The sequence below is a fragment of the Melanotaenia boesemani genome, chromosome 18 (genome assembly GCF_017639745.1).
Source record: "Melanotaenia boesemani isolate fMelBoe1 chromosome 18, fMelBoe1.pri, whole genome shotgun sequence".
Classification (NCBI taxonomy): Eukaryota; Metazoa; Chordata; class Actinopteri; order Atheriniformes; family Melanotaeniidae; genus Melanotaenia; species Melanotaenia boesemani.
The window spans coordinates 6,231,397-6,249,710 of record NC_055699.1 but is presented as its reverse complement, the minus strand read 5'-3'; the positions used below and the strand labels follow the sequence as shown (position 1 = coordinate 6,249,710).

Sequence of the window (18,314 nt, the reverse complement as noted above, 5' to 3'; positions counted from 1 at the left end):
TTTTGCAAGTCTCTCCAGCTGAACTCTTTTAAAATGGATGTCAATCAATTTTGCATGAGTTACTATTAAGCTGAGTGCGTGAGACCGGGCCGCTTGCAAGCTCATGCTGGGCTGTATTCCTCTGCACATGCATTCTGTCCGTGTCTGCTTCTTTCTGTTTTTTGTAATACGGATCAGAATGTTTTTATAGGCGTAACATTATGTGACTTCACGTATCTGAACCTTGTTTTAGTGCCTGTGTTCACCTGTGCATGTCCTGAACAATGCGATTGTGATGCATGGTGACATTTTCACAGTGTATAAGACTGGTTGAAAAACTGAGGTGATAGAGATGAGATGCTTGTGTGTGTGTGGGTGTGCGTGTGTGTGTAGGTTGGTGGGGAAGAATCTCCAGTAGCATCTTTGGCCTTGTCCCAATGAAAAGCAAAATAATTGATTGCCTGAAATATACATGTATGTGTTTGTTAATTATTTCAGACGGTGGGAAGGAGGTGCTGTCAATGCATCAGGTGCTGCTCTACCTGCTACGCAGCAACAAGCCCCTGGTCCCTGAGGAGGAGATCGCAGACATGCTACAGTGGGAGCAACTGGAATGGCAGAAGTATGCAGAGGAGTGTAAGGGCATGATCGTCACCAACCCGGGCATGGTAAGGCCGCCACAGCTGCTTCTTTTGACGTTCCAAGGACGTTATGTTGCCCTGAACCCTGACACTGCAGGAATGAAGCTGTCCCTGTTAGCATGTGACATGAGAAACCTCACCTATTATCCCCAAGGGTATTCGGTGTCATCACCACCATTGAGGCTGAAAGCTTTTATGTCACGATGAAGCCGGTTGACCTTCTGATCTGGCCCATATTTTAAAGGATGTACACAGTAATTGTGTCTGGATAAAGGTGAAAATGTCTTTGCCAGCTAAGAGGTTGCATATAAAGAGTGAATGTGATTGTGTAATCTTTGGTGTGGGTGAGTTACTGAGTCAACTACTCACACTGACAGGACAGGATTGTTGCTGTTATGAATTCCAACAGTCCTCCATCACTGGACCTAAAATTAAAATCACACTATCAATCAGAAATTGTCTACTATAAAGGTCATATTCACTCCTCATTTCCAGAAATGTTTGGGACTTTTTTTTAAACTGAAGAAATATTCAACGTAAAGGATTAGTTTTTTTTACAATCTTATCAATGTTCTTATATTTAACAAATAGAAACAAATTTGATGCAGAAACACTCCAAAGACTCCCAAGTTGGAGTAGAAATATGTTTACCAATACATGTGTAACACAATGTGTTTAATGGTTTGGGGAATACTGATTATTTTAGAGTCCATTCTTGTTTAAAACAAGATTTTAGTTGCGCTACAACCCTGGTTGTTGTTTCGTGGTTCTCCTCTTCATGACACTCTATACATTTCAAACAGGAGACAGATTTGGACTGCAGGAAAGCTAGTTGTACTCACACTCTGTGTGTATGAAACCATGTTGTTGGAAGACATGCAGTCCTGGACCTTCCAAAAAAAAATTCCAATTTCCATCTCTGCATCAATGATGCTCATCATGTCACACATCCATGTCATGGACACAGATGCACTCCTGATTTACATTGGATGGTATAAAAGCCGGCTGAGTGCAGGATGCAGTGCTGGATTTCTCTGAGTGAAACTGCTTTTTGGAGGTACTACTGAGTCCGTGTGGCTACATTGATCATGGCAATGTGACAGTTTCTCATGCCGTGCTGCCTGGGTGCTGGAAGGTAACCTAGCCATCGTTCTTGTTGTCATAAATTGTCAGATGTTAAAAGTTAGATGCAAAAAGACCAAAGTTCTTTCTAATAATAAAAAAAAAGACACTTTTTGGAGCTTTTCAATGATTCTTTGATAATGTTTGGCACAAAGTGATGAACCACGACTGATCCTTCAAAATAAAAAAAAATTAAAAAAAACTTTTTTATACTCCACCCTGGCACCCTCACATGTCACCAGTGAATAAGCTGACTGATTTCTGTCTTTCTTTGTCTCTTTGACGTCTTTTCTTTTTGTCTGTTGCTTCATCAAATTTTAAATGCGTTCATTTTCAAAATGCAGATAAGTTTGTTAGTTGTAGATATTGACATTTAAATTAGGGCGTATTAAGATTTCACTTGTTTGGGGAAAATGAAAACTAAAAAAGATGAACATGTTTCTTATTTTTAGAAAAAAAAATAACCCAATACACTAATCATACTAAGACTAAATAATGACTACTATTTAAACAAGTCCAGAATCTGTCCATACTAACAGTTAAACAGAGAAAAACACAGATTTCACATTTAAAATGCAGATTTTTTTTTGTTAAACTAATAATCTTTTTAATTTTACTAATTTATATTAATTAAAAATAAAATCTAACAAGTTCATATTATTGAATACGTGGAAAAACAATTTTAGGATCAACCTCTAACTGAAGAGGGTGAACCTACAGCAGCACAATGAATTGTACATGTAAAACAAGGTGCTTCACGCTATGGCCTTTAAAAAACAAAGTGAAAAAAAAAATAAAGTGAAAGCAAAATGGATAAAAAGAACAACTTATATACATCTACATAAATAATATGAATCACTTCTTTTTAGAACAAGCACCAAAAACACATTGAGATCCAAGTCCATGTCTCAAAAGCAAATAGTTGTTAAACTAATAAGGTAACCTCTAAATTAAGCCTTTTTCCCTCTGCCTGCTTGAGGCACTACTGTTGCATCATAATTGCACCTGTCTATAAGGTACGTAGCGGGAATGGGGTGGGGGTCAATGATGAGAAAGACACATCGACCTGCTGGGACTTATTTAAAATTCTCACATGTTTTTCCACATGTCAGAGTCTCAACCTACTCTAAATGAAAGTCAATTACTAATCAGACACGGCACACTTAAGTGATTATTCCACACAGCGACACGGTCCACTCATGAGCTCACAAATGTCATCAGCCTCCAATCAGCTATGGTACATTAGAGTAAAGGTAAAAAGAGCAATGGACATTTAATGGCAAATGGCCAAGTACGTAGCAATCAAACCTGATTATGTTGTTTTAAAGCAGAATCAAAGTTGGCTGGCGACCTCGTGCTCTCATATCAGAGTTTGTATGCGGGATGTGGTGATGAGCTAACACAGCTAATATCAAGGTGAGCCCGAGCTCGAGCCTCGAGCCATCTGCCGTACATATCAGCATTCCTTATGCTGCAGCCCCTTCCTCTGATCTTGCAAAATGCCTGACAGGCCAACTGTGATTTGGGAGCCAGGTGAGGACATGTTGCTTGTCAATCTCCTCCCTGATAAGAGCATCAGAAGTTAACTTGCCATCCCTGACATCACTTTATCATTGTTGTGCTCATGCTACAAGCAGAATCTGGGCCTCATCTCATTAGATGCCTGTGACAGATGACCCTTGTGGTGTGGATTATTTATATCACTTGCTGGCAGCATGTGATGGAGTGATGGCTGCCTTGTGGCTAAATATGTTTATACTGTAAGATGATTTCTCACTGTGCTGACGCTTTTTTTCTTCTTTTTCCCCCAGAAACCCAGCTCAGTGCGCATCGACCAACTGGACAGGGAGCAGTTCAACCCAGACGTCATCACCTTCCCCATCATCGTTCATTTTGGGATCCGGCCTGCTCAGCTCAGTTACGCCGGAGACCCTCAGTAAGATCCCATGCACACACATGTCCACCACACATATCCAGATCATTTCCTCATCTGCCTACAACTCCCTCCATCTCACAACTCCTTATTCACCGCCGTTCTCCCGGGGCACTGCGACTGCAGAGCTGCTGGTGTTGACGTCGAGGACGAAAGCGGCGTATGTCGAAGAAGAGGGGAGCTACACGGATAGCTGGATAAGGGAACAGAGGGATGAGAAAATGAGTGGCATGACATTTTCGCATGCATCGTCAGAGGTCCCAGGTTTCCGCGGGGCGCCTCGGCAACGGCAGGCGCTTGCGACTTCTGTCTCTTGAATAGCAATGCAACATACGCGCCACAGGGCTGCTGCTGGGAATACCGTTCTGAGCTTGTGCATAATTTACAGAGGCAATGTTTGGATGATGAGAGCCACAACATGCACCAATCAAAAATCGTTGTATGCCTCGGTTTCAGCACTCTTTAAATTTAAGCTTGTGGACTTGTGAACAGTGAGGAAGATGTGCCGGGGAGAAAAAAATGGCAGCGATGAAGATGCCAGTGATAGGATGATGATTAGAAGTCCATTTAAGAACTAGTTTGCTTCCTCCCTCCAACTAATGTCCCCTTTCCCCTGCTGCTACATTTTAGCCACTCTTTCATCCCTACACACCCCACCACCATGTCAAACTTCTCAAAGCGGCAGACGACAAATTTATGGACCGACTGGGACATCATTAACTGATGCAGAAACGAGTAGTAGGAGACCAGTGGAAGGGGTTTCCTATCACTGCTAATGATGCGTGTAGCGAGGGCAGGAGTCGGTGTTGATTGTGGCGGCAGCAGTGCCACAGAAAGCGAGGCTTGGACACAGCAGCGGCATATATTAACTCAGGAAACTGAAGAAGCTGTGTTGTCCTCTTCGCTTCACTCTGCCCACCGGACACACGCCCGTTTCTGCCACTTGAGCTCCTCCGGCTCAGTCACAACCACTGAGGCAAGAAAAAGGATGTGTCGGAGGTCAGGGAAAGTGAAGGGAGCGGGATGGGAATGATGGAAGATGGTACGAGTGACCACAGAAAATAAATTAAACATGAGAGAAGTATGATTATAAGAGTGAGAGGAAAGTAAAGGATATGAAAGCTGTAGAAAAAATGAAAACAGCAGGAGATAAATCACTGTCTGCTTTAAATGTTGTTTTCATTTTCAACCTAAACCTGGCTTAAGTTTGAACATGATTCCTGTCACATTCATGCCTCACTGACATGGCTGCAAATTCTCTACTTACTCTTGAGCCTGAACCGATGAAAACTGAGCAGTTAATTTGCATACTTCGCTCTGATTGGGTCATTTTTTCCCTGACATTGCCAGTTTGCGAGCTCTGTGTTTTTGCTTCCATTGTTTTTCTAATCCATCCCCAGGCCGCTTGGTTTAGGTTTTTTTTCTTTTTTTTTTCATTTTCCTCAATTATTATAAAGACTGTAAAATACAACATTTGTGCACTTGAGTTTGGAGTAGAAATCAGAATGACTGGCTGCTGTCAGATTCTCATTTGCATGAAAGCAGACCTTTTCCACTCTGAGGCTAACTTTGGGGTTGGAGTCTGTATGTGTAAGCACACATGATGTCAAATTTACAGTTGCAAACAAAACTAAAAAAAAACAGCAAAACTGGTTCATTATGGTTGAAAAGGTGGCGAGAGACTGTGTTTTAAATCTTAATGAAAACATTTTTGCAGTTTTTATGTAAAATGTCATGTCCACAACTATTAATAAACTTTCTTAGTAATCAGCAGACAACCGTAAATTGCAGTTACAGCAATCAGACAATTGACTTCTCTGCTAATCTTTGGCTGTGTGAGGTTTTAGGGCCTTTCTCTCTGTTAGCCGTTTCTAGACCATTTTGGCTACATGTTTCAGATTTTTTTTGTTTTGTAGGCTGGATCCTCCCCAGGGCAACGAGCTTCTGCAGTCCGCCTGATGTTTTTCTACATAGCCTGAATAGCCCTTTTTTTCCAAACTGTGTCATTCCCACTATGAGCTTAATCACAAGAATGGTGTCCATTGAGTTTAATATTTTTTTTTTCTTTCTTTTGTCAGAAGCTTCAGTTCTGTGTCCAAACAAGTCTGTTTTTATTTAATCTGAACGCAGAATTGATGATCAATTCAGCTTTATAAAGGCCGATGTGAGCCTTGCGGTCCTGCTTGTTTGGCTGTGGAAACCAGCCTTGTGCCGTGTCTGCTGGAGCTTCTGCCTTGAGCTGTTAGTACCAGAAAAGGCTGAGATTCATCAGGTTGGTGCTGATCCTTGGAAAGTCGGCAGTCTGCAGAAAAATCTTGGCCTCAGGCAGCGTTGTACTTTCCAACAAGGCAGAGATCCAAAGTATACAGCCAAAAGTGGTCAGAAAACAGTTAAAAGAAAACAGTTTTAGTATTTTGTGCATGACTAATAAATGATGTCATGGATGCCAGCTCATCAGCACTGACATTTCCAAATCACCTTTGATATTGATGGCTAATCATCTAAAGGATCAGCATCAACCAAACAGTACTGTTCATTCCTTGATGGTTTAATGTACAAAACTTTTAAATAATAGAGACTACTGTATAAATTTCCTAAAATGTATCGCTTCAGATAAGAAACATAATAGGAGGGGGAGGAAAGGGAGAAAGAGGCAGCATATGCTAATGAAAACTTGAGCAGGGAATGGCGAGAGCCACGGCAGTGCTACCCTGAGAGCACACGGCGAATCTGTGGAAAGGTCATTGGAGCGGATTGGGGACGAGGGGGCCTCCCAGGCTGGATGAGCTTTCTCTCTTCCTGTCTCTGTCTCTCTGTGGCCGAGGCTGCTTCAGTGCGGAGGTGGTGGTGAGCTGATAATCGGGGCAGTAAAGCCGTCTCATTCCCTCGTCTCGGTCTCTAATGAAGTCCCCGTTATTAAAGCTCTATAATTCTTCCATTCCACAGTACACCCCCACCTCTTTCCTTTCCTTCCCTTCCTTCCTTCCTCATCGCCTCCTCCCTGCTGTTCTCGCTGTCACTGCACCACCCTATCCCTCCACCACCTTACCCCTCCATCCCACCAATCATAATTGAATAACTGCAGTTAAATGAGTACAAAGTCTCCTGAATGGCAGCAGAACGGTCACACTCGGTCTTCAGTGCATCAATCAGAAGGTCTGATTAAAAAGAGAGAGCGCTGGGGGAGGGGGGTTAGGATGCTAGCTACATGTCACCTTGCCGATAACTCCATGCCTCCTTTCAGATGCAAATGAGTATAACGACAATGAGCTTTTATAGAAAATGAAAAGAAAATAGCTCTTGAGTTGTTTAAGGCAGCTTTTTAAAGAAAAACAATAAAACTAAATAAGGTGAAGTGTACATTTTAATGTGTGCATGAACCTTTTCTCACAGTTAAAAAAGTGGAGCAGTTAAACAGAAATTCTCCTGTCGTCACACACAAGCAGTTCATGCAGGAATGGCTGCGGGCAACTTTTAAATAATGTTTAAAATCAGGCAAACTGCAGATGAAATATTCATAATTTCTTGCAACAGGAGGGCGAGAAAGATTCCATCAACATGATTCGTCCTTACTTACCGTCCGCAGGTACCAGAAGCTGTGGAAGAGTTATGTGAAACTACGCCACCTGCTGGCCAACAGCCCCAAGGTCAAGCAGATCGACAAGCAGAAGCTGACGCAGAGAGAAGTGAGTTGAAAAGAAAACAAACCCACTGTGACATTCTCCTTTCTCACACCCGTATATTACCATCGCCAGGTGGTTGGCTCTTGTTTTAGGTGGATGTGCTTTCAGTTTAAATATTTTGCAAGTTCATGCCCTGCGAATATCAAAAGATGCCACAGAGACAATCTGCAAAAAGAAAGAGATTCACAGTAGTTAATTTCAAAAGGCAAAGCTGTTAGGATCGCAATTATTCCTGCTGTGCACACTGATTCAGTCAGTCAGTTATTTTTTGACAGTCATAAAAATGTCTAAGCATGCAAAAACGGACAAGATTATTTTCTAGGTTTGCAGGTTTTTGCCAACTAACATGTCACCACGTTTTGCTTTTAATGTCTCACCTTAACAGATGAATATTTATTGCTTTTAAGACTTTATCCCTGGACATGTCTTCTTTTGTAATATAGTGGAAGGCAGCCATGTGATTAAATTGTGAAGATACTCTTTTTGATTTTAGATGTCCAGCTGCCATCATGTTGTCTTTTATTCACACTGAAGATTTTCTAAAAATATTAAAAGCCAGTATTTTGAGTCTCATATGAAAGTTTTTCTTCCTCTTGTGCTCAACATGAACTGAAGCTTGTGACTTTAACTGGAATTCACTTAATTCGTGATCAAAATTTGATTTGGATGATTTGATAACATTAAGTGATTCAGACAGCAAGAGGTTTGGTCAAATTAAAGCATCTCAAGGAAAGTTTTCGTCAGGCAGCATCCACAAACAAGCAAACTCCACACAGAAAGGCCACTTTTTGAACCCCCAGCCGAGGCTCAAACCAGTGACCTTCTTGCTGTGAGGCTGAAACGTGCCCAAATAATTTCCCTCTGAAACATCATCACTGCTGCAACCTGAAGAGATGTGCAGCATGTGCATAAAATGCAAGTTCTTCTGCAGACTGTAAAGTCATTTCACTTGAGATTATCCTTGAATATGACTATTGTTTTATGACAAATATGAAAAATGAGAACCAATCTTTTACTGCGTAATTTAGATGAATTTACGGCTTAGAATAAAACTGCAGTAAATGCTCTCCTGAGCTGGGTGTGAAGGTCAGACCACCACCAGGGAGCAGGAATGGAAAAGGTTTAGATTTGGTGAAGTAATGACCATGTAGCCACAGGGAATCCCAGAGTAGCAGTGCTGTGTGTGTGGCCTGAAGAAGCTGAGAACAAGCGCTTCTGCTGCACTCTGTCTCTTCTGCAGGAAGTGCTATAACATTCCTACAGTAGATAAAAAATCCCCCACTCTCTCATAGGCTTTAGTATGCTGCAGATCCAGTCTCTTCGTTTGGACTGATACACTGTGAACCAATAATGAACCAGAACTCAGCTCAATTAGTTTGTTTCCCAGGTAGCTCTACAAAGTTCTCCAGCTAACAGGCCCTGACAATCCTACTGTCAACCTGCACCAGAGCAATTAGTGAACCCAAACACATGCACATACACACACCGGGCCCATCAGACTCCACCAGAAGCATTAGCCATGTCAGTGTCTCTTCACTGCAGTGGCAGTGTGGCATCGCTACTTACTCAATGCCAGAGGGAACAATGAGGCTTCCTCTGTAAGTGGTCTTTCACTGAAAGACAAAAACATCTGTGTGCCTGGCATTTTCTGCCATTTAAAATCGGCCTGTTAGGGGTGTTCACAGCAGAATTGTGCTTCTCACACCAACTCTTTGATACTTCGGCACTCTCTGTGAAGTCCACAGAGCCCCAGGGAGGTCAGAAGTGTGCACCTCGACACGAGCTGGCCTTCACACCCAGGCAAGCACCTCTGCACCCATTTCCAGATCTCATGCTGAGAGCTCGAAGGGTTGTGTGTGGGTGAAGATGGTGTGGTGCTGATGGAGATGTCTGCGTGTCTTGCACAGATGGATTTTGTTTGATACTCTCTGCCAAGCAGCTGACTGGGCTTCGTGCTGTCATCAGAAAATACTCGACTTCTCTTTCTCCTTTATGTGGAGGCTTCAGTAGTCCTTTGCAATAAATGTAGTGAGTTTTGGTCATCATTTTACTGACAAGTTGATAACCTGTTGTATGGATTAAAAATTAAACACAGAAATGTTACTTTATAATCAAATAATATCTCTAATTGAATAAGTTATCAGCCCTGAGTAATGCTGCTATTTATCCATGAGTCTTCATTATCAGCTCAGCACTTGCGGATTTGAGGATTTGCTCTGATTGGTCCTCTGCAGATTTGACCACACTCAATCGAGCTGTATGAAGAGCATCTTTGAAAAGTAATTTTCAACTTATTCTTCAGATTAAACATTTATTAATTCACAGTATGGTTATTCTGTTAGACCAGCTACTTCAGCTATTTTCGGGTCAAGTTGTAGAAACCAGTTTCAGTCCAATTAAATGTATACACTGAGGATCACTTTGACTTCCAACTGCATTATCTAGGTGTGTAAGTCTTACTGAGAAAGTGGATTTTACACATTTTTAATCGGAATAGTATCTGGTCTGGATGTGGACCCCTCTGACCACATAACTGATTGATAGTGTTTTTTTTCAATGACCTACCAGTAGCCGAAGAACTGGAGTTGCATTTAGAAACACTGCATATACTTTACGTAACATTGTGATCAGACAGCAAAGTGTGTTCAGTCAGAGGCTTCTTCAGTTCTGTTAAATTAAAGAACAGTGCAGGAGTAGGGTTGGGCGGTATGGCCTAAAAATAAAAATCTCCGATTTTTTAATAACCAAATCCGATTTCCAATTTTAATCAGTTTTTTTTCTTTTCTTTTAGAAAACCTAAATAAACTTATTAAAAACATTTATTTGTTTATACAGATGAATGCCAGCAAAAATATCATACAGGATCCACTGCAGAAATAATTCCCCAGATGAAGGTTGTCTCTTAACTAGAGTTTGTGGGTTAAGTTGACTCCTGCATCTCGTAGAGAGCAGCATTTCTCACTGCAGTTATACGCACAGCTAAATCCCAGGCGTGAGTGAAGGGTCACTTTACTGAAAATCTGTCAGACAAACACCGTTCTGGTGTGGAGGGAAGGCTAACTCTGCTGCTAACTAACCATGGAAAAAAAATCCAGATTTTCATAAAAATAAATCTCCAGAAATGCAAAATACGATTTATCGATTTTTATCGATTAATCCCCCGGCCCTATGCAGGAGGTCATTCAGCAAAAACTGTACAAAAGGCTTTTATCTTTATCATCACTAGTAACCTTTATTGTCTGTTCATGCAGCATCTTTATATTTATGTTTTCTTATTGACAAAGTATTATTTAATTTAGGTCAGTTTAGCCTCATAAATCTTGTAGAATTTTAATGAGGAAACACTAAAGGAGCAAAAATAACAAATCTGCAAACTTGTTCACTTCTAAAATTCTAAAAGGCTTGTTATTGGATCATAAATGAATAAATAAATGAAATGAATTTGAATTGCAGCCTACATTTAAACAAATAAACCAAGCAGAGCTTGACTACCATACTGACATCCAGAGATGGATGGCGCTATATTTATTTCATTTTAGCAATTGTGTAATCATGGGTCTGTGTACATTCAGGCAGTTTGATTTTTTTATTTGAAACGAAAAATGAAAAAAAGAACAAACAAAAAAAAAACAAAACAAAAATGGAAAAAAAAGAATTGATAGCGAGTGCTTACATCTGTCATTATACGCCCAAAACTGTTTTGAACTCTACAATATTTCCTTATTTTCCTTTACACGTGTTTTAAGAAAAAGAATTCTTTAATGTGTTAGTTTTTTTTCACCTGTATCAATAGGAATAGTGAATAAAACTACCAGAATGTTGACAGACATACTGCTCAGACCAGCAGAAACCCTAACCCATACCACAAAACCAAGGTTGCAAATTCAGGTTTGGAAATTGATCCTATTTGAAATTTGATAGCCGCAGTAGTAAAATCCTGCTTGTTCCCATTGAGACATTTACCAAAAATCAAGTTTCTGCTGTCTAAATGCGAACTTGAAACAATGATCCAAGCCCTATTTTTTCTTAATGTTTTCCTCTTGGCCTGTTTATCTTTGATGTGTTGAGTTACTCCTGTAGCACTCTAGTCAGCTTTGCTGTTGCTTTAAAGTGCTTTCTAAACTGATTGGTATAGTATGTTAAAATCCATAGAAAAATAACTAAAACCAAGCTGAGTACATTTATTTTTTATTCACTTTAAATCTAAATTTGTTCAGACCTTTAGAATCAAATCAGAATTATTTTCTGATGATGTAACGTGGCTGCCAAAAGGAGCTTTCACTTATTTATAGCAAAGATACACTGACAGAGATGCATCAGACTCCTTAAAGTTGAGAAAAGAAAAATATTTTACTTAAAATATGAAGTTGGCCTGTGTGATTTTCATTGCAATTAATTTTAAGACACTTTTGTGAATAGATGCAAATATGAGTTAATTCTGCTGCTACAGAAACCTTTTTTCATCTCGCTTAAAATTTAACTTTGTCAAATCAGAAATGGTAAAAAATACTGTTTGTTCTCTTTAACTTTATTATTTAATTATTTTCAGAAATTTGATGGAAATCTGATCATCTGCTCCCACAGCTGCAGTGACTTTAATCTTTAGCATTGCATTTCTCACAAACCTGCAAAAAACCCACGAAAGCCACATATGTGCACTTGTTTTCCTCAGCCATTGATTTTCAGGCATAGTCTTTGGTGTTTGACTTCAGCTTGAGCTAAAAACACAAACATTCATCTCTGTTAAAAGATACCATGATAAAAGTCAGATGTGCCGCGATTCGTCTGTTTGACCAGCAGAAAGTTTGTCTCTGCACCTCTCTGATTAATTTGCTTTTCCTTCCATTTCCTGACCCTGTAGTAAGCTCAGCATAATAAACTATTTACATATCATTCTCACTTGTCTGTGATTGCTGCTTTTAAATATACAGTGGCTGGCTGGTTGTCCACGGAAGGATTTATTGAGTGTGGTTGTGCATGCCTGTGCTGCGTGGGCGAGCGTGTTCTGTTTGATGCACAGTTCAAAGTGGGATGGCATTATTTATTCATGCCTTTGTTGTTCTTATTTCCTCTGAGTCAAAAATTCCTGCTGTTCCATTTTAGGCAGATCACGGCTAACTCAGACTGAGTCGATATCATCTTAGTTGAATGAGACTCATGCGTGAGCACACACATTTAGGAGGTGTAGTCTGTCAATATATCATCCATCTTGGTTGTTATTTGTAGGAACCTCTTATCTGATAATGAAACTTTCCTTCCTTCTGCTCTGTCTCCAGTTGTTTGCCAATGGGTTGACATGTGGGAATGTGTGTCTAATGTCTAATGTTTTTTGGCTTGTCCTCCCTTCAGATGTGAGAGTTAAGATTTAGTTAAGGTCAGGGTTAAGACCAAAGATGGGGAAGATATTTTACCAATGAAAACCATCCAAATATTACCTTTTTTCTGCTCTGGTGGTACTAAAGGGCAGCAAGTGCTTTTACTCTTGGCGGCTGCAGCTGAAGCCTTAGCAGCAGCCTTCCATCGCAGCCTCTCAGTTGGTACATTCCCCATTCCTGCTGTCCGCAGCGGTACCATATGTGTGTCATGCTGAGGAGGTTGCAGTTTATTGCATGTGCCAGCCTATCTGTTGGGAGAACAGGAGTGAAGTAAGGGGGCTGTTGAAGGCACTGGGGTGGGGTTTTGAGGATGGGAGCCGTCCCCGTAGGCTCTGCTCCGGTGGATCAATAATTGACTGGTTGGCTGTTTGGCAGGAAGCTCTTCAGAAGATCCGACAGAAGAACACAATGCGCCGTGAGGTGACGGTGGAGCTCAGCAGTCAGGGCTTCTGGAAGACTGGCATCCGCTCCGACGTCTGTCAGGTAACACCCGCCAACTGTATGCAAGCACAAACACTGGCGCATACACACACTCTGCAGTAACTACACATGGATTTCACACATGGATTCATGCACCCACTTAGATCTCCAGAAAAGCACTGATGTCTGCAAACTTTCATTGACTCACAAGCACATGCCAACACAGTTTTCTTTTTGTTTTTATCATATTTACTTTACTTTATTAAAATTAGTCACACAAAAACAAGGTTAAAAGCTGTACTGACACCTAGAAATCATTTAGCCAAAATTTAAAAAATCTAAAATTTGTTCTGCCGTCATGCAGCAAAAGAAGTCCTCAGAATTGAGCAGCTGTAATTATAGTGATGAGCGTTTCTAGTCTTAAATTACCTGAATGATGGACTGATAATTAGATTAGCCTTTTTAAATGGGCTTTCATGGAACTTGGATTTACTCTCAAAAATGCGTTTTTTTTTACTTTAGAAAACTAGGTAAATGTTGCTTAACCGAACATAAATTGAGCTCCCACAGAATAAAAAAACAACAAATATCCCCAATGGGGATCCATCCACACCAGGAGCCAGTCAACCCAGGTCCTACAGAGGCCGCCATCATGACAACCACCCAGACCGGGGCCCACACCACAGCCATCAAGCTGCAGTATAGGGCCCCAGCCACCCAGACAAGGGCAATCACCGCAGCAACAACCCCAGACTGAGCAGGCAGAACCCCTGGCGTGGAGGATCCCCATGAGGAAAACACTGGAGTAAAAATAAATATTAAATAACTTTAAGAAACAATAAGCTAAGAGTAAGTAAATAAATAAATAAACAGATAAATAAAATAAATACAGTTGAGTAAAATGCCATGAAAATAAAATAAGATATAAAATTTAAAAGCTTAAGATCAAATAAAATTTAGTTAAAAGCTAAGCTAAAAAGGTAGGTCTTAAGCCTCTTTTTAAAAACATCAACAGTCTCTGCAGCCCTGAGGTTCTCTGGCAGACTGTTCCACAGACGAGGGCTGTAACAACGGAAAGAGGCCTCACCGTATGGCTTGGTCCTCACCCTTGGAACAACTAATAGACCGCTACCAGAGGACCTCAGGGTCCGTGAGGGTTCATAATTTAAAAGCAAGTCAGATAAATAAGATGGCCCAAGACCATTAAGACATTTATAAACTACTAAACGAACCTTAAAATCAATCCTGAAACGCACGGGGAGCCAATGCAGCGATTTTAAAACTGGTGTAATGTGTTCCCGCCCTCATCAAAGCAATCATATAAGATAAGCGATTGATATTGCCCATCTGGGAGGGATTATAAGTGGATTTTCAAACTATTTGAAGTTCATCATTCTGCAGTTAGAAATATTATTTGCAAGTGGAAAACATTGGAGCCAGTTACCAATCTTTCTAGTAGTTATCCCCCTAAAGTCAGACTGTGTAATGCTCAGCTAAACGGCAAAAAACCCAAGATATACATCTCAGACTTTACAGGCACTACATGTTAAATGGAAAATTTCTTGACAGTAAAGTTAGTCTTTTGAACTGATGAGTCCTAAGTGGAGATGTTTGGTCATGATGCACAGCAGCACATTTGGATAAAGCCAAACACAGTATATCATCTAAACACAAACACCTCATACCAATTGTCAAGTTAAATATAAACAATCAACTAGATCATGAAAGCCTTTATTTTTTGTTGTTGTAGTAACATACTTTAAAACTGATGAAGCAGTTTTTTATTGAATGTATCATTTTGCCTTTTAAAGAAATTGGTGATGCATTTCAGACTTGATATACTCCAATAGTTTAGACTTTTGTCTTCATCCATTTGCAATAAAGAGCTTTTGGTTTTGCCCTTTTTTTTTAATTCCTTAATACAGATAGATTGAAATTCCCTCTTAACAGCTGCCTTGCCTATAAATGAGGTAAAAATAATTGCTGATAGAAATGGTATCCAAAACCGCAACATAAAAAGCTCAGTGAATATACTTTCAGCTCTTGCATACATCCACATAGCAGTAGCTCCACTCAGACAGACGCATGTCAGAAAGTTTGTGTCTGATCTTTTCGCTTAGTGCATCACGTCTCCATTCAAGTGTCAGAATCCGTATGAGGAAAGTGGACTCCCACAGAGCTCCAGCAGTTACACCGCTCATCAAGTCATGACTCAGACCTAGCGGTTTGTTTAAATCCAACTTCACCAACACTCTTCGTTTCATGCATTTTTCACCGGAAAAACGAAATGAGAAGGGAATTGTATTTTTATCTTTATGTGTCTTAATTTCCAGAGACAAAGACAGCATGTTGGAGTTGTATTTTGTTACTTGTGTGCAGCAGTTTAGCACAGACGAGTTGAAGCACAAGTGCCACGCTGTGCTCACTGAAACATACAGAGCTGTGTTTGTTGGTTTGTCTGTGTAGGTAAGCAGACTTGTACTCCGTTATGACTTTTCTATACGTTAATTTATTGTCTCTTCCACTATTTTTGGCCTCTTATTTGGATAATAATTGGCATCAGAGCTGGACGTCTTTTTCTCCATCACTGTTTGCAGTAAAGATGGCCTCCAGCTCACATTTGGGGAGAAATGACAGAAAATCCTAGCCTTGCAAGTCAGACCTCTCTTGCAGCAAGGTCTAGCAAAGAAGAATCCGATCTATAATTGCTGTCCAATTATATTTGCTTCAAGCTGTACTGCTACGCCTAATTGCTTTATGAATAATTTCATTTCAAACTACAGTGCTGCGCTCTGCACATTGTGCAGACGGTGTGTGACAGAGACAAGAAATGGCCAGTGAAACTGAACTAGAGTTTCTTTAATCTAAAAGCAGGTGTTTTTATTTTTATTTTTATTGATCTATTTATTTTTTCAAAGCAGCTCTCTTGTTACTGTGGCTCAGCTAGGCCTAGGATGTTTCTCTTGAAAAAATCTGTCAAGGACTAAGCTACACACTAGCAGCATGGATAGAAGTTTTGGAACTGTGCACATACTTAAACCAATCATTTTTGTTGGAGCACCTTTTGATTTAATCATAGCATTCAATCTGCTTTACATGTTAGATTATTAAAATACATTTTTTTTTTTAATGAAGCATTCATATATCTTCACACATCTTGACCAGGCCGTCATTGCATTACAAAGATATTAATGGGGGAAAAAATAAATAAATTAAAATCAATTAAGCTGACCTCATCTTTCAAAGCACTGCGCTGTATTCTGATTAGTCAGTCTCAGTGGTCTGACCAGGCAGTGCCCACCACCACTCTTTTTTTTTTAATCTTGATGTTTGGAAACAAAAACAAACAAACAAAAAACATTGAACATGAGTTAGGACTTGAGTACGGAGCAAATCTCTTGGATTTATGAGGTTGTTTTTGAGGAAATGTCAAACTGTATTTTTTTGCTTTAGTCATCATTGGGCTAGGTTAGGTAACATGTAGTACTGGTCATATAAAAAGATTTATTCTTTTAACTTTCCGAAGTTAAGATTGAAGTGTTTAACTTCCTTAAGTTATAAGTTTTAATGAACTTAAAGCATATCTTGCATATCTTAAAACATGTCATTAACCCATGTCTTGGAAATATGAGTTACATCAAATACTGACACTAATTAAAAAAAATGGTGACAAAAAGTTGATCAGTTCAGATTAGTGTCTCGTCCTAATATACAAATAAGCATAAATGTATGTGATTAAACCTGTGAAACTTCTCAGGAATAAATTGAACCTTAATGAATTTAATTTATGCCTGTAATATTTGTGTTAAAAAAAAAAAAACAACAAAAGAAAAACTAGGCTGCTGTTCTAGTTGGATGTTGTCCAAACACCTAAACATCAGGTAAATTAGAACTCTCCCACCTTTTTAATTACTGTAATATCAACTCTAACACACCCCCACCCCGCCTCTGTGCACACACACATTTACTCAGTCACTCAAGCAGTCATCAGAGCAGGTCAGGAGCTGCAGACACGACCAGGGCCCAGCTTTGTTTAATTGGCTGCTTAACAAGGCCTGGGGACTGTGTCACCGTGGCCCCTGTGATGGCCCCGGGGCTTGTAGCCGCTGGGCTTCGGGCTCACCCTCCCCAGCAGCACTAATTAAAACATGCATGACTCCCTCCTCTCTCATGTGGTGGCACGGGGTTAATGTGTGTACGCCAGCCTCTGCTACACTTCTTCAGCCACTCGGAGGGACTGACTTGATAAGCCTCCACTAATGATTCTGTAGATTGGCTCTCTAGCCTTTTGAACTCATTTGTTGACCACTAGCTGTTTTTTGTCGTTTCCTTTCATTCTCACTTTGCGTGTCGCACTCTTCTCACTCACAACTCATTTAACTTTTCTTTCACTTTGTTGCACTCAAACTTTTTCCTTTCATACATGCGGGTCAGGGGGCTGTCAGTGTTTGCTCAAATGTAAGTGTGTCTTCGTGTCAAAATGGGCTTCGATTTGACTGTCTGTCCAAATGTGAATCTCCCCTTTCTCTGTCGCTCTGTCATTCCCCCTCACACTGCAGCAATCGGGTTTTTGATTATTTCATCTATCTGTAGCAGAGCCTTACTTAATAAATAATGACTGGCTGATTGATTTCTCCCTCCCTGTCCCCTCCAACCACCCTCTCCTGTTCTTTACAGCAGCCTCTTCTTCACAATTTCTCTCAAAACACGTACCCTTCACTGTTCTTTCATACAAGACATGAATCTCTGCTGTCTCCTGTTCCTTGAATATATTTTTTTTTATTTCTTCTTGCCAACTCTCTCTGTCGTCCACAGCACGCCATGATGCTCCCTGTTCTCACCCATCATATCCGCTACCACCAGTGTCTGATGCACCTGGATCAGCTCATTGGCTATGTCTTCAAGGAGCGCTGCCTCCTTCAGGTAAGACACCGTCACGACTGCTTACTTGCAAACTGATGCGACTCTGTCTACCCCAAGCTGCATTAATAAAAAGCTGGCATAGTTGATAACTAACTTGATAAATAACGTTATGTGAAATCCCCACAGTTCTTTGAGGCAATGTAGAGTTAAATAAAAAAAAAAAAGAGTAAGCATTGTTTGCAGGAGCTTGTTATGTGCAGAAATCCAGGGAGGCAGCGTTTCCCTCATTACTGTGCCA

At 40.3% G+C, this 18,314-nt stretch overlaps 1 protein-coding gene across 1 annotated transcript in view; it reads left to right on the top strand.

Annotated features, from left to right (window-relative positions):
* drosha (drosha ribonuclease III) overlaps positions 1-18,314 on the top strand; it is a 113,899-nt gene that overhangs the window by 16,023 nt on the left and 79,562 nt on the right. The window contains exons 13-17 of the mRNA XM_041967612.1: positions 478-647; positions 3,554-3,678; positions 7,262-7,361; positions 13,109-13,216; positions 17,969-18,076. Coding sequence (XP_041823546.1) covers positions 478-647; positions 3,554-3,678; positions 7,262-7,361; positions 13,109-13,216; positions 17,969-18,076 — 611 coding nt within the window. The remainder of the gene's footprint in view (positions 1-477; positions 648-3,553; positions 3,679-7,261; positions 7,362-13,108; positions 13,217-17,968; positions 18,077-18,314) is intronic.